The 17471-nt window shown below is 36.9% G+C and overlaps 1 protein-coding gene across 7 annotated transcripts in view; it reads right to left on the bottom strand.

The window, feature by feature from the left end:
* HEATR5A (HEAT repeat containing 5A) overlaps positions 1-17471 on the bottom strand; it is a 109064-nt gene that overhangs the window by 77375 nt on the left and 14218 nt on the right. For 6 of the 7 annotated variants that reach the window (XM_045569115.1, XM_045569137.1, XM_045569148.1 and 3 more), the window contains exons 2-6: positions 16433-16633; positions 14564-14775; positions 13209-13317; positions 9374-9523; positions 7851-8025 (exon numbers count right to left, since the gene is read on the bottom strand). In XM_045569115.1, the coding sequence (XP_045425071.1) occupies positions 7851-8025; positions 9374-9523; positions 13209-13317; positions 14564-14775; positions 16433-16558 (772 nt within the window). In that variant the 5' untranslated portion in view covers positions 16559-16633. Of the gene's footprint in view, positions 1-7850; positions 8026-9373; positions 9524-10674; positions 11048-13208; positions 13318-14563; positions 14776-16432; positions 16634-17471 lie in introns of those variants that run through there. The other variant, XM_045569172.1, reaches the window with a different exon arrangement.

Below are 17471 nucleotides of genomic sequence, written 5' to 3'. Positions count from 1 at the left end.
GCAAACTTTACAGGACATTCTACACATTTACACACAAAAAAGTCACACAAAGGCTCAGAGCTCAAATCAGAATGAACCCTGAAGTACCATGTCAAGGACATCTTAAATTCTATGCTATATTAAGATCATGCTCTATTGCTCTCTTTCCTCAAACAAAGAAGTTAAAAGGCTAACAGTCTTCTAAAACAAGAGAAAACATAAATAAGACCGTCCTAGTTCTCCATAAATGAAAATGCTACACAATGCTTTGAAAATTCTTTTGAAATACTAAAAATGCCAAAAATCATAACTTTCTTTTATCAAATGCTCTGTAACTAATGAAATTTACATAAAGTAACCACCATGTCCTATTTTTAAAAATTCTCTTCTGGCAATACAATTTTTGCTATTCTCTTAGTCTCTGAATAAATTAAAGCTAAATACTGTATCATTAAAACTACTCAGTTGGTCCTTAGGCTACAATAACGAAGAGATTAGTTAGGGCAGGAATGTTTAAGGTTGTCTTCAGTTTGACACAGCCTAGTTTTTCCCTGTGACTACCTAGGGGATAATATCTCCTTTGAAAAAAAAGAACTAATTTCTCCCTTTCATTTTTCTTCTGAAAATTAATGGTCATAAGCTCTGACCCTTGTTACAGACTCAAATCATACAGCAATACATAAATAAATTTTTGTTAAAATTACTACTCCCTAGCCTAAAAAGAAAAGAAAAAGAAAACCATCTGAAACAAATAAAAATCTATCTTACCATTTGGGAAAGAAACATTATTGAATAGTACAAAATCTATGCCCTTGTGGATAATAAATTCTAGGAAGAACCGACAACAATAAACATAATAAATTACTAAGTACATATATAGTACTTTAAACACTGATTTAAAACCATGCAGAAAATAGAGTAAATGGAGTCAGGAATACCGAGGGTAGGGGAAAGTGCTGTGATTTTAAATAGGGTTACTGGGGTAGCATTCACTGAAATGGTGACATTTGAACAGAGTTTGTGTGTAGTGAAGGAAAAAGGCATGAGGATATCTGGAGAAAAAGTGTTCCAGGCAGAGGAAACAGCTATGGCAAAAAGGCCTCAATATGATACCCAGGTGAGTTCAAGCTGAGCAGTGGAGGGGTCTGCAGGAGACAGGTCAGAGCGTAAGGATGGGGAGATGGTAGAAGACATAGGACCCTGTAGATCATTATAATAATGATGTGACTGAAATGAGGTACCAGTGGAAGACCCTGAGCAGGGGAGGGATATAATCCGTCATGTTGCTGGTGTGTTGAGAGTAGACTGTAGAGGGGGCAAAGGTGGAAGGAAACTCATTAGGAGTGATTTATTAATTCAAGCAAGATATGATGGTGACTTGGATCAAGGTAGCTGCAGAGAAGTAGGGTGGACAGAGTCTGGATATACATATATATATTTATTTTTTAGAGACAGGGTCCTATTTTGTCACCCAGGTTGGAGTGCAGTGGCACAATCATAGCTCACTGCAGCCTCAAACTCCTGGCCTCAAGTGATCCTCTCACCTCAGCCTCCCAAGTAACTGGGACTAAAGGTATGCAACACCACACCTAATTTTTAAAATCTTTTGTGTAGAGACAGGGTCTCGCTATGTTGCCCAAGCTGGTCTCAAACTCCTGGTCTCAAGAGATCTTTTCACCTCAGCCTCCCAAAGTGAGGATTATAAGCATGAGCGACCTCACCTGGCCATTTAAAAACTTTTTATTAGAAAAACTCAAAATTACAAAAAACTATAAGAATAGTACAATAAACTCCCATATACAGTCATGTGCTGCATAATGACTTTTCATTCAAAGACCAGACCACATATACAATGGTGGTCCCATATATATAATGGAGCTAAAAAATTCCTATTGTCCTGTGATGTTGAAACTTAATCATTACTCATGTGTTTGTGATGATGTTGGTGTACACAAACCTACCATGCTGCTAGTCATATAAAAGGATAGCACATACAATTATGTACAGTACATAATACTTGATAATAAATGACTATGTTACTGGCTTATGTATTTACTATACTATACATTTTATTGTTATTTTATAGTGTACTCCTTCTTCTTATAAAAAGTTAACTGTAAAACAGCCTCAGGAAGGTTCTTGAGGAGGTATTCCAGGAGAAGGCATTGTTATCACAGATGACAGCTCCATGTGTGTTATTGCCCCTGAAGACTTTCTAGCAGGACAAGATGGGGAGGTGGAAGACAGTGAAGTTGATGGTCCTGACCCAGGTAGGCCTAAGCTAATGTGTTTGTGTCTTAGTTTTTACCTAAAAATTAAAAAAAAAAAAAAAAAAAAGAGTTACAAGAGTCAACAAGTTAAAAAATTTAAAAGTTTATAAAGTAAAATAGTTATAGTAAGCTAAGGTTAATATATTACTGAAGAAAACTATTTTTAAAATAAATTTAGGGTACCCTAAGTATACAGTGTTCATAAAGTCTAAACTAGTGTACAGTAATGACCTAAGCCTTCACATTCACTCACCACTTACTACTCACTCATTGACTCACCCAGAGCAATTTCTAGTCCTGCAAGCTCCACTCACAGTAAGTGTCCTACACAGCTGTACAATTTTTTACCCTTTTTTTTTTCATTTATTTATTTATTTTTTTTGAGACAGAGTCTCACTCTGTTGCCTGGGCTAGAGTGCTGTGGCATCAGCTTAGCTCACAGCAACCTCAAACTCCTGGGCTCAAGGGATCCTCCTGCCTCAGCCTCCCGAATAGCTGGGACTACAGGCATGCGCCACCATACCCAGCTAATTTTTTCTATTTTCAGTTGTTTGGCTAATTTCTTTCTATTTATAGTAGAGGCGGGGTCTCACTCTTGCTCAGACTGTCTTGAACTCCTGAGCTCAAGCAATCCTCCTGCCTCGGCTTCCTAGAGGGCTAGGATTACAGGCGTGAGCCACTGCGCCCGGCCCATTTTTTTATCTTTTATACTGTATTTTTACTGTACCTTTTCTATATTTAGATATGTTTATATACACAAACATTACCATTGTGCTACAATTGCCTACACTATTCAGTACAGTTACGGTAACATGCTGTACAGGTTTGTAGCCTAGGAGCAATAGGCTATCCCACATAGCTTAGGTGTGTAGTAGGCTATACCATCTAGGTTTGTGTAAGTACACTCTATGTTCACACAATGACAAAATCTAAGAATGCATTTCTGAGAACATACCCCTATAGTTTAGTGACATGTGGTTGTATCTTCTACCTAGACTCATTATATTTTCCTCACCACTTTTTCACTTCTGAAAAATACAATTATGCCCAGTTGTTTTACAGAATGGCCCTCAATTTGAGTTTGGTATTTTCTGAGTTTTTGGCAGAGAACTATGTAAGTAATGCCATAACCTCCTCAATGCATAACATTAAAAAGCACTGTCAGGCATGGTAGTCTGTCCCTTCACTGGTGATATTAGCTTTAAACATTTGAGTAAGGTGAGCCTGCCAGATTTGTCCACTGTAAAATTATCATCTGTAATTACTGTGCAACCTGTGTGGCAACATTTTAAGATGGCATAAATATCCTATAACCCTGTGATCCCCAATCCCCATGCCATGGCCCTGTACTGGTCTGTGGCCTATTAGGAAACGGCCACGCATCATCCTCCTGAGCTCCGCATCCCAACCTGCAGCCCCACCCCCCATCCGCAGTCCGTGGAAAAACTGTCTTCTATGAAACTGGTCCCTGGTGCCAAAAAAGTTGGGGGCCACTGCATAACCCATCAAACTTTCATCTAAGAATCCACTGAGGATCCTTACCTGCAAAAATTACTATATAATAATTATGAAAAAGGTCATTTCTAACAACCATTCCTTCTATAGTTATTAGTTGGCATTCTACTATAAAAAAAGAGCTTTCCCTTCTCCTTCTTTATTGATTTATATTCAGTATATACTCATAAATTCCTTTTTTAACAGATTATAATCCATTTCTGTCATTCATTTTGATTCTAATACTCTTCTAGGTTTGACCAGTAGAAGTCTCCTCAGAAAGCTGGTTAGTGGAAGCTCCTTCCTTTTTGGCACAAGATGTTCTAGAATCATCTTAGATTTCCCCTGCCCCAATCCCAGAATTAGCCATTTCTCCAAGGAGTTTTGATTCTAGATATGTTTTAAGATAGTCAAGTAGAATAGATGTTCAGTGTGAGAGAAAGAGTCGTCAAGGGTGACTTCATGAATTTTGGGTTGAACACTTGTAGGGATAAAGTTGTCATCAGTTTATATGACCCAATATGAAAGTAGAGCTGGTATGTGTATATGTGGGGGAGGGAAGATGAAGCATTCACTTTAAGACAAGATAATTTGAAACGTTAAACAGACATCCAAATAAAAAACAGGCAGCTGGATATGAGTCTAGTGTCAAGGAAAGAAGACTGGGCTAAATATATAAATTCAGGAATCACTGATACAGAGATGACATTTCAGCCATGAGATCAGATAAGATCATAAGAGAGAATACATAGAAAAGAGCAGAAGACCAATTACAGGCTATGAGTCTTCTCTACGAGAAGACAAGGAACCATCAAAGAACTGAACAGGGATTTCTAGTAGGGGGAAGAAAAGCCAGGTAAGCATGGGGTCCTAAAAGGCAAGAGAAAAAAGGATATAGAGGAGAATCAAATGAGCTAACTCTTGCTGAAAGGTCAAATAAAATGGCGGAAAACTGCCGGCTGGCTTTACCAAGGCTAAATATAAGAACATAAGGGCCACATGGACAAGGGTGTTCATTTGCTTTGTTCAATAACATATACCACATGCTCAGAACAGGTCCTGGCTCTGTATAAGCACTAATAAATACTTGTTGAATGAGAAGAAGACATTCAAATGGCCAATAGGTATATGAAAAAATGTTCAATACCACTAATCGTCAGGGAAATGCAAATTAAAACCACACCTGTTAGAATGGCTATCATCCAAAAACAAAAGACAAATGTTGACAAGGATGTGGAGAAACTGGAACCCTTGCACAGTGTTGGTGGGAATGCAAAATGGTACAGTCGCTATGGAAAACAGTATGGAAGTTCCTCAAATAATTAAAAATAGAACTACCATATGATCTAGCAAGCCTACTTCTGGGTATTTACCCAGAAGAACTGAAATCAGGATTTCAAAAAGATATTACCACTCCTACATTTACTACAGCACTATTCACAATAGCCAAGATGTGGAAACATCTTAGATGTCCATCAACAGATGAATGGATAAAGAAAATGTGGTATATACACATAAAATGTAACACTATTAAGCCTTAAAAAATAGAAGGAAATTCTGCGATATACAACAACATGGATGAACCTTGGGACATTATGCTAAGTGAAATAAGTCACAGGAAGACAAATACTCCATGATTCCACTTACATGAAGTATCTAAATTAGTCAAATTCATGGAATCAAAGAGTAGAATGGTGGTTGCCAGGGGCTGAGAAGAGAAGGAAATAGGAACTTACTAGGCAACATGCATAAAGTTTAAGTTAAGCAAGATGAATAAGTTCTAGAGATATTCTGTACCACATTGTACCTACAGTCAACAATACTGTATTATAAAATTAAAAAATTTTTGTTGAATGAATGAATGAATACAGAGTTCATTGGTGAACTTAACAAGAACAGTTTTGGTAGAGTGATTGGGGGAAAATCCTATTTGAAGTGAGTTTGAAAGAGATGAGAGTAGAGAAAATAAGGACAGTGAGTATTGAGAACTCTTCCAAGGAACTTTGCTACAAAGGGAAGAGGAAAAATGGGGCTCTTGCTGACTGGGGAAGTAGAGGTACAGGAAGGTTTTTTGTTTCTTTGTTTTTTTAAAGATGAGAGAAACAAAAGCATGCTTTTGTAAAAAACAATCCAATACAGAGGCAAAAATAGATGCAGAAGAGAGAATGGAGTCTTCTTACAGCAGCGTCTTTGCACAGGTGAGAAAACGGGATAATTCATCTTTAGTAACAGTGAGAGAGTCAGAGTATACAGGTATAGATGGCTACAGGGGGGCAGAGGTGGTAGGGGAGCCTATAGAAGACAGACCATCAAATAAAAGTAAGATGGAAGAAGTCTTGAGGCTAGAAGAAGGTATAACATAGTGAATTACGAAAGTGGGAGAGCAAATGGACTAGGGTAAATATAGCATGACTACCAGTCACCCTTAAAGAACTACTTGATGTTCATGGTCAGGAAGACATTTTAAAAGATTACAAAAGTCCCTGGCAACTTATATCCCAATGTTAGGAAAATGTCCATACTCATTCCCTACTCAAGTGCCTTGGTATGATATACCATCTACTTGAAGCCTGTTAGTTTTACTAGGAAAATGATTCCAGTTCTATACCTTATAATTTTTGCATATTGTGTTAGAGTTGCTCAAACAACCTCTGTGTTCGCTTTCCAAATTATAAGCACTATGTTGCTAATTGTCACTCATCTACTTTAAAAAATTCTATTGTGATATCTAGAACATTTTTTAATTGTATAGAAATAACTCTGTTATAACACATGATAGAACTTACAGATGCAAGGTGAAAGAATTCATAACAAAAGATTAGGTCAAAGTTTTTTAGTGTGGGAGAAGCTGATTCTTTCACTTAGACTAAGGTCTGATTACAAAAATATTGGAATTAGTTTATTGCTATTATAGGAGGGTAAAGATTTAAATATTATTCACATTTATTATGCAAGTCTACATTTTGTTTGTTTTTACTCCAACTGTGTGCTAGTACTAATGATACATTTACAGAAATGAGCAATTCACATTTTCAAGTGGGTTTGATTAAACATGTCTTCTCATTTCAATTTTATAGGTAGTTTAAGATTTAACATTTTAAATGCCTTAAACAACTCTTTTTTTCTGGTTTGAGATTTTCTGTTGTTTCTTCCCTCCATCCCTCCACACCCCCATGATAAATAAAGTCTTAGTCAGTTATAAGATTAGAAGATTAATAGTAAAAATAAAAATTTCTTATAAATTTTAAACTTATAGGTCTCAACTAGAGAATGAGCAGGTTGTATAGTTTGTTAAGGTTTCCCAGGTGATTCTGATTTGTTGTAGTCCATCTTCTACCGCCTCTGGTTAAGAAACACTGCTTTAGAAAAAACTAAAATCCTCCCTTACATTAACAATAAACAATTTCTAGAGCAAGGCTTCCCAAAATTCAATGTGTATATGAACTGCCTAGGGATCTTATTAAAATGAAACTTTAATTTAGTAAGTTGGGTGGGGACTGGGTTTCTACATTTCTTAAAAGCTCCCAGTACCTGGTGCAGTACCTGAGATTACAGCTTGAGACTTGGGAGGCTGAGGCAGGAGACCTTCTTCTCTAAAAAAATAAGAAAAATTAGCTGGGCCAGGCATGGTGGCTCATGTCTGTAATCCTAGCACTCTGGGAGGCCGAGGCGGGAGGATTACCTGAGGTCAAGAAAACTGCCCAAATAGAGTAAATTTCAAATATACATCATTTCCTCCCTTGTAGCAATCTAGAAAATGGCAAGCCCAATGTATGTAATCAGATGTATGCTAGTAAAATGAAAATAATTCAAGATTTAGATCGTATCTCTTAACCCTTTACAATTTATTAAAAAAAAATAAAACTCATAATGTAAAGGCAGACGACTGAACAAAGCATATTATACTTCAAGAGTTCTTCTATTTTTTTCCCGAAATTTTTTGAGAATGAAATCTTAGGGCCTAGACCAATGTTTATGAACTAAAATTGATTTGTATTCTGCTTCTTTTCAAAAGTAATGATGGGTAGATGTAATGCTACATATATTTGTTTAAATCAACTGGGAAAAATTACAAAAGATATTCTGAAAATAATCACATATATTTACCTGTTCCTGGATGTTTAGAAATTAGAGCTTTAGCCAATATTGTGCCCAGTAGCTTTGAAACTGAAATCCGCACATCATAACTGGAACCTTCAAAGGACTTAAAACATAATGTGGCTACACTGTCCAGGTCTGTGCTCCACATAAAGATGGCCTCGTTCTGAAGTTCAAGGAGACACTATTCAATTGGACAAACAGAAATTAAAGAAAAACAAAATATAAATGTCAGGTTCAGATCTATATATAATAAGTTGCAGAAACTATCAGGGTCTAATAAAATAATACATAAATCCAGAGTCTCTATATAATGATTGTAGGAACAACAAATACTCATTAAAAGTCATAAACATTATACTATATAAAGCAATGTAACTACAAAGGATGGGAAGGCCCATTTCTAATTCAGTGGACTATGAAAAATGCCTTTAGAATCAATCTGTTGGCTATAAGCAACCAGGAGAATAATTCCAACATTAAAAAGTGTTACTTGGCCGGGCGTGGTGGCTCACGCCTGTAATCCTAGCACTCAGGGAGGCCGAGGCAGGTGTATCGTTTGAGCTCAGGAGTTCGAGACCAGCCTGAGCAGGAGCGAGACCCTGTCTCTACTAAAAAATAGAAAGAAATTATATGGACAACTAAAAAAATATATGTAAAAATTAGCCGGGCATGGTGGCGCATGCCTGTAGTCCCAGCTACTCGGGAGGCTGAGGCAGGAGGATTGCTTGAGCCCAGGAGTTTGAGGTTGCTGTGAGCTAGGCTGACACCAGGGCATTCTAGCCCAGGCAAGAGAATGAGACTCCATCTCAAAAAAAAAAAGTGTTACTGTACTGCCTAGCCAACTATGTTAACAAGGTATGATTAAAAACAAAACAAAAAGAATCATTTGAGGCCAAAGAGGCTCACACCTGTAATCCTAGCACTCTGGGAGGCCAAGGCAGAGGACTGCTAGAGCTTAGGAGTTCAAGACCTGCCTGAGCAAAGCAAGATCATGTCTCTACCAAAAACAGAAATAATTAGCTGGGTGTGGTGGCACATGCCTGTAGTCCCAGCTACTTGGGAAGCTAAGGCAGGAGGATTGCTTGAGCGTGGAGTTTGAGGTTGCAGTTAGCTATGATGATGCCACTGCATTCTAGCCAGGGCAACAGACCAAGATTCTGTCTCAAAAAAAAAAAAAAAAGAGAGAGAGAGAAAAGAAAATCACTTTGAAACAACACGAACCTTACATATAAATTTTAGTTTACATAATTACGGAAAGGGAGCATGGTAGAGTGGAATGAATGCTTAAGAGTCTGGAATTGAATTTCCTACCCTCTGACGATGTGTTGCCAACTACTTGAACCTTGGGAAATTCATATAACTCTCAGCCGCAGTTTTCTCACATGTTAAAATGAGACAGTCAGTTCTAGCTGATTTACCAAGATTGTAGCTCTGAAATCATGTAGCTGTTACTAACAGTTTTACAGAGACAATCTAATTAATTTTCCTGATATTAATTTTTAGAAAGTCTGCTTATTAGATCATTTTACCTTTGCAGCAGCACAACGAACAGCCATGGATCTATCTGTCAAGCAGGATCTAGCAGCTTTATAAACATCCCTGTGGCAAGGTGTAGCGGCAGCTCCTAGTCCATTCAATATATTTTGTAGACTCAGCATAATCTCATAGCGGCCTTGAGACTAACAAAAATAAAAAAAACAAAAATTTAAAGACTAAATAGGAAAAATAATTCCATAGTGAAGAACAGCATTAAGCATTGATATTTATCTCACATATTAGAGAAATACCCAGATTTTTGTGTATAGTAAACCCATTCTAACATCAAGAAACATTAACAGTTACTATTTCATAAAGTATTTATTATTTGGCCGGGCACACTGGCTCATGCCTGTAATCCTAGCACTCTGGGAGGCCGAGGAGGGAGGATTGCTCGAGGTCAGGAGTTCAACACCAGCCTGAGCAAGAGCAAGACCCTGTCTCTACTAAAAATAGAAAGAAATGATCTGGACAGCTAAAATTATATATATAGAAAAAAAATTAGCTGGGCATGGTGGCGCATGCCTGTAGTCCCAGCTACTCGGGAGGCTGTGGCAGAAGGGTTGCTTAAGCCCAGGAGTTTGAGGTTGCTGTGAGCTTGACGCCACGGCACTCTAGTCCGGGCAACAAAGCGAGACTCTGTCTCAAAAAAAAAAAAAAAGTATTTATTGTTTGAGGCCAGGGTCAGTGGCTCACTCCTGTAATTCTAGCACTCTTGGAGGCTGAGGCAGGAGGACTGTTTGAGGCCAGGAGTTCCAGACCAGTCTAAGCAAAAGCAAGACCACGTCTCTACCAAAAATAGAAAAAAATTAGCTGAGTGTGGTGGCACGTGTACCTATACTCCCAGCTCCTGGGGAGGATGAGGCAGGAGGATCACTTGAGCCTAAGAGTTTGAGGTTGCAGTGAGCTATGATGATGCCATTGCACTCTAACCCAGGTGGCAGAGCAAGACTCTTGTCTCAAATAAATAAATAAAAATAAAAGAATAAAAGAGAAAGTATTTACTATTTGAAAAGCATTATTTGTATATATTACATTTCAACACAACTTTCAGCTACTGCCCTGGAGGGGGCCCGCATCAGAGCCTAGTTGTCTGTTCACGCTGCCACCAGGCCTGGCACCTGGCACACCCACATTCAAGGTGGCCCGTGTCCCTCCCTGCGGCTGTGTGTGCACCTCAACAGCACGCTCAACACCTGGGCACTGCACAACTAGAGTATCTGGCTCACACATTTCACACATGGCAGCACTCGCTTTCTTCGTGTTCTGCTTGCGCTAGCTGCTGCCCATATACCCTGAGTTGGCTGAGGTGGGGTGGTGGGATGCCAGTAGTCATCTCCATCAGAAGCAACTGAAAGTTTCATATCAAAAGACATTTCGTTGGGACTACCATAGTTCTATGAAATAAGATGACTTGAAAATTTTGCCTCTTTGATTTGCACATATTTGCTTTGGATCGTGCATTAGAAGGGGTGGAAAGATGGCTGCCGATGACTGTATTAACTACTGATGGGATGCTCCACTTTTTACCAGGTAATGAGCTGTATAGTTAGAAGATTCAAACTTTTTAGCAATTTTTTTGTTTACTGAAAAAAAGACAAGAAATCATGAAGGCAAGAAATTTCACCAAGTAATGATGTCCAATTGCCATCTTTATGATACCCACGTGGCTGTTCACAGTATAACCATGTTTATCCTAAGAACTAAGTAGTAAAAGCCATTTGTAGGGTGCTGCTTGTTTCTACTACTTGAAGAAGTTCTAATAAATATTAAGGGTTGACTAAACTTTCTTGACACTTAAGGAACTTTGTGCCCATAAAAGTAATGCAGCGTTTCTTTTTTTTTTTTTTTGAGACAGAGTCTCACTCTGTTGCCCAGCTAGAGTGAGCGCCGTGGCATCAGCCTAGCTCACAGCAACCTCAAACTCCTGGGCTTAAGCGATCCTACTGCCTCAGCCTCCCGAATAGCTGGGACCACAGGCATACGCCACCATGCCCGGCTAATTTTTTCTATATATATTTTTAGTTGGCCAGATAATTTCTTTCTATTTTTAGTAGACACGGGGTCTCGCTCTTGCTCAGACTGGTCTCGAACTCCTGACCTCGAGTGATCCACCCGCCTTGGCCTCCCAGAGTACTAGGATTACAGGCGTGAGCCACCGCGCCTGGCCAGCGTTTCCTATTTCAAGTGTAACATGGAGCTCTCTTATTTTATTCCTTAAACCTTACAGTGTGCCACAAGCACAAAGTTTATAAAGTATTAATGATCTTATTACCAAAACAAGAAAAAAAGTTTTACAAACATTCCCACTTCTATATTGTTTTATTATCTCAAAAGTTTAAAATAAGATGTTCTGCTGCCATTGTTCTAATTGTCCAGCATATTAGCACTTTGCCTGATGTGCTTTGAAGGTTGACCTATGAATTTCTTAGACTTTCTGTTGGAATTAATTTAAGGGTGTGTGATGAGATGCTGAACAGTAGACTGGGACAACCTTCAAGTGATAATGTCATATTTTTCTTGCTATGTCTTTAGCTTGATGATTAAGATACACTTCTTGGCCGGATGCAGTGGCTCACGCGTGTAATCCTAGCACTCTGGGAGGCCAAGGCAGGAGGATAGCCCAAGGCCAGGAGTTCGAGACCAGCCTGAGCAAGAGCGAGACTCCGTCTCTACTAAAAATAAAAAGAAATTATCTGGACAACTAAAAATAAATATAGAAAAAAATTACCCGGGCATGGTGGCACATGCCTGTAGTCCCAGCTACTTGGGAGGCTGAGGCAGTAGGATCCCTTAAGCCCAGGAGTTTGAGGTTGCTGTGAGCTAGGCTGATGCCACGGCACTCACTCTAGCCTGGGCAACAAAGTGAGACTCTGTCTCAAAAAAAAAAAAAAATCTCTTCTCCTGAATGATCTTCTTCAATCTTTTAGGAAAGTACTGCTGAGGAGTCTGCTAAGCAGAGTCCCTCACCAGTTTTATGTTACAGACTTCACTTCTAAAAAGTTCTTGAATCAGCGATATCCCATTTCATATTTGAATTTTCTCATGTTTTGTCTTGTTAATTTTTAAAAATGTGCATATGACCATTGAGCATTTCTATAAATTATTTCAGAACTATTTTCTAGACTATTTTTCTAAGATAAGATGAGTAACTAATGTATTATTTTTATATTTAAAGGTACTAAGTTATCCATACATATTAAGGACCACAGATTGAAAACTTTTGATATACAAACATAGAAATGCTTTTTGGCAAGAAATTACCATATCTTGGAAGTCAAATGAAGAGAGAGTCTCAAAAACAAAGTGTGTTCCACAGTAGTAAATGATGCAAACATATCAACAAGGAGGATAAGGTTGAAAATATATTCCCCTGGCAATTAAAAGATCATCCTGATCACACTTCTATCCTCCACACTCCTTCCCCCCAATTATATTCCTTACTCTCTTCTGATGTTTATACAGTAAGCAATCCATCCATCAGGTATATAGTAGTTAGTAACTATGTAGTGACAAGTAATTGCTCTGGCACTAGTAAGTAGTATCAAATGGAAAAGGTGGAGTGAGAGGAAGGAGCAGGGATGGGTCGGCCAGCGGAATACCTTAGTTTTTGCCCATTTGGATTTACATGAGTACACAATTGTCTTAGATTATTACTTTTCCAACAGGGATTCGATATATAGAGTACATATTGTATATCACCTAGAAATAATGTACAAATATATTTATATACACATCTATATACGCCTGTCATTTGTAAAGTCTAAGAAAGCATAAACCTATAAAATGCAATCTTTTTATTCTTTGGCTGAACTTGTAGTTACTTACCTCTGCACTCTTCATAGCTTTAAGAATATTCCCCACTGTATCAGTAAAGGTGTTCCCCAGTATTCTACCCAATTTCTTGTACAAGGAACCCAAGCATACCACAGCAGCACTGAAAAAAACATTTAAATTAGAAATTAGTCATGGCTGAAAAAATAGGAATAAAAAAATCTTAGAATATGTAAAAGTGACTATTTAAAATTTTTTCCATATTCTGTTTTCTTTTCACTTTCTCAGTAGTATTTTTTGAAACACAAAAAAAACTTGTGTTCATTGTGACAAAAATTTGTCTATATTTTCTTTTGTCATTTGTATTTTTGGTGTTATATCTAAGAAACCACTGCCCGATCCAAGGTCATGAAGATTTACTCCTATGTTTTTTCCTAAGAGTTTTATAGTTTTAGCTGTGACATTTAGATCTATGATCCATTTTGAATAAAATTTTTTTATACGGTGTGATAGAAGGGTCCAACTTCATTCTTTTGCATGTGGCTATCCAGTTGTCCTGGTATCATTTGTTGAAAAAAGTAACTATTTAATTTCACTTTGAAAGGATAAAATTTCCCAGAATCTACTCTGTGGTTAAATCCTAAGGCATGACATTTAGGTGAATGTGCAATGATAATATTTTCAATAACAAGACTTTCATAAGGCTGTATCAATCTTCAGTTAACCTAAACCTCAGACCAAAGAAGATTCCACTCTCTCAAATGTGTTACAAAACAAAATTCTACAAAATATTTCAATAGAACCTGGTTTCATATACTAGATAATCAAAGATGAACTTAAAAGATAAGTAAAAACAAGAAATAATGTTCTCATCGAGTTTGAAATCTGAACACTTCATGGAAGATTACATTCTGTTATAAACTAAAAATTTCTATAGAATTACTATAGTGGAACCATACATGGCTCACTGCCTTTTCTAAAATAATAGGTGATAAAATGAACTAAATGCCATGAGAAAGAAATTAAGCTATTCTTTTTAGGATCTTAGAAGAGTATTTTTCTACATGATATTTATTATCAATTTTCACTACTAAGAACTAATAAACTAAAAAAAATCCAAAATATGAAGAATTTAAAATATCTTTTTCTTAAATACTGACTGCTAAAATTTTAGGAAAATGTTTTAAAGCTCAAATCTAGACTTCATAAGGTCTAAAATTTTTTTTAAAGAACTGCTTCTCAATCAATGGAAAAGTTAGTTATTTTTTAAAAAGTTAGATTTAAAAATGAGTAAAACTGAATTTGTATTCAGTTTCATAGTAACAGTCAAGTAGTTTGGGTACTTTATAAAAATGATACAACAAGGAAGCAATATTTTGTTTTCTGTTCTGTTTTAATGTTTAACTTACAGTTTAGTGGGAAGATAACTTGGAGAATCATCTTTGCTACGAATAAGATCATTACATTTATCTATTGTCTCATAAACAGAGAATGTGTCACCAATACTATAAAGTATGGCGAGATTCTTAGCAAGGAGTTTGCGGGTAGGAGGCCCTGGGGAGCTGTTCAACAAAGACAGGAGCTGCTCAACAAGAGTCTTCTGTTTCTCCCTTACATCACTCTAGAAAGAAAGGTAACAAAAAGACAATTTAAAGTCAACACAATTTATATGTAATCCTTTCATTTTTATTTCATACACTTAAGAACAAAAAGGCTCTAGAAAAATACAAAATTATTTTGACTAAAAGTTACAGATAAGTTGGTGGCATGGTCATCATGCCACCCTAACAGGTAGTTTGTTGCCCTGCTAGTGTCTCAAAAAAAAAAAAAAAAAAAATCCAATTCTGAACCAGACTATACTTTAGTCTCTGTTAACAAAGGTTAGAGCTCTATTTATTTTAAATCTTCTTTTGTTTAAAAGATACAACAAATTTGTTTTTTAATAGAGACAGAGTCTCCCTGTTGCCCAGGCTGGTGCAGAGCTACTCACAGGTGTGATTATGGCGCACTATAGCCTTGAACTCCTGGGCTCAAGCAAACCTCCTGCCTCAGCCTCCAGAGGAGCTGGAACTACAGGCACATGCCACCATGCCCAAATTTGCCCTTTAAAGATTCTTAGTTATTAAGCCTAACTCCCTCATATATATCTGCATAAATAAAGCAGTAACCTATAAGTGTAACTAAAGCTGACCTTATAATGGTTACCTATTTTATTCAGACTTATTTCTAAATTTAGTACAATTTTCTTTTTGCAAGCTTATGCATATAAATGTTAATGTTATGCTCTTTTCCCTGTCCACTATCTAAAAAAGGAGTACAGAATAGCATTACAAAGCTAATAGTATTCAGGTGCTCACTCAGACCTAAAATTCCACAATGAAATATTTGTTAATTTAGTATATAAAATTTTGTCTTCTTAAAAAATTTTTTTTCAAATCTAGAAGTTGCTTTTATTTTTCTTTCTCTTAAAGATCAGCAAACTTATCAAATGTTTTACTTCATGATAACCAGAGTCACAGTTTCCTGTTGTCTCAGACAAGGATGTGTTTTGGAATGCTGGTTTTTTTTTTTTTTTCCAATTGACAAAATTTGTCTTTTGTTAAATTCTAAATGTCTCCATGATTAGTGTTTTTGTACCACGTCATTATTACACATGGTGCTGTAAGAGAAATGTCCTTATTTTTAGGAGATGTATGCTAGAGTATTTAGAAGTAAAATCTCACTTCAACCACTTAGTAGTAAATCAGTCAAGCAAACCTGGAGAAATGTTAATAACTACTCAATATAGGTGAAGGGCATGAGTAATCAGTTTTCTTTTTTGGTACCCATTTCATGAGCTTTTAAGAGAGAGTATGTTTATCCTAAGGCTCTTCAATTCATAGTCCCCTTAAAGTCTTCGCACTTTTTTTTTAAGTGAAACTCCCATTATATTATTTAGCACTATAGTGTAGCATGGAAGGACACAAGATGCAGAAGATAACGAAAATGAAGTATATAATACAATGTGGTTGTAGTTAATGTTTCACATATTTTAAAATAATACCAAAAATATTAGCTAGTTTCTTTCTGCTTTTTTGAATGGAGCAAAGCTCTTATAATGGTGAAAATGTCAATGGGGGCCAAAAATTTTACTATATTTCATTAAGTCTTACCAATGTCTAGCACTTTAAAGCTAATTTCAGTTATTCTGGACAAAACTAGAAAAGCAAACCAAAGGAACTAACATTAAAGAAAACTTAAAAAACAAAAAAAAAACAGCTTTTATCATTTTTACCCACCCTGCTGGTTGCTAGCAAGAGCTTCTCCAAGTATCTCAACCACTCAAAAATAAACTCTGCTTTCTGAACGTCACCTAGTTGACTGCATGCTTCTTCATTCAGCAATAAGCTATGAGCTAATTCCATTCCTTGTAGCAAATTCTCCTAGCTGGTCACAGTTCTTCTCATTAATTGTCAGTCGGTATACCTAAGAACAAAAATCTGCAATAGAGGAAAATAACAAAATTTAAACGAAAGTAAAAACGAAGACAGTCATAATACTAGAAATCTGTCACAGAAAAGTGAAAACATAATTAAATGTATACACTTTTTATAACTGCTCTAAGGTGAATCTGAGAAAATCCCGATAATAAGTTCTAGTTAACATTGACACAAAAATCCACCTTTGTATTCTGTACTCCTTTTTTTTTTCCTGAGACAGGATCTTGCTCTGTCACCCAGGCTAAAGTGCAGTGGCCTCATCAGTTTGCTGTAACCTCGAAGCCTGGGCTCAAGCAATCGTCTGCCTTGACCTCCCAGTGCTTGGCCTGTACTCCTTTTTTAAGAAAGCAGAAGGCAAAATAGAGTAGCATTACTGGCACTCATATGCAAAAACTTGCTAAATAAAAGAGACAATCCACTAAAATTCTGGAAATTTTAAGTTTAGATACTTAGTGTTAGGTTTTCAGTTTTCCTTGTAGTTTAAATACCTTCTACTAAAATAGGTCATAGGTTCATATTAACTAATGACCAAACATCCAGACCTCTTACTAAAATTCTCTGGGCCTGTGTCTTAGGTGCATGCCCTGTCATTTACCTGGAGATCCAAACCATGAAGAGAGGGACTTAAGCCCATCAGCATCTGCTCCCCTTTAGGCAAGAGTCCCGTCCCAACTAGTAGACAGTATCCTTATCTCTGAGAGCCTTGTGAAAGCAAACTTTATTTTTTCTTCCTGAAGGCACCTGAATGGATGTTGTTCAGGAATTGCAGCAATAAAGATCATGTCTGCTCTGACTCAGATCCAATGTAGCCTTAATTTTGTTGTAGTAAATAATCAAC

This window comes from Lemur catta, chromosome 1 (genome assembly GCF_020740605.2).
Source record: "Lemur catta isolate mLemCat1 chromosome 1, mLemCat1.pri, whole genome shotgun sequence".
Lineage (NCBI taxonomy): Eukaryota > Metazoa > Chordata > Mammalia > Primates > Lemuridae > Lemur > Lemur catta.
The sequence above is the reverse complement of the archived record's forward strand: the minus strand, read 5'-3'. Positions and strand labels throughout refer to the sequence as shown.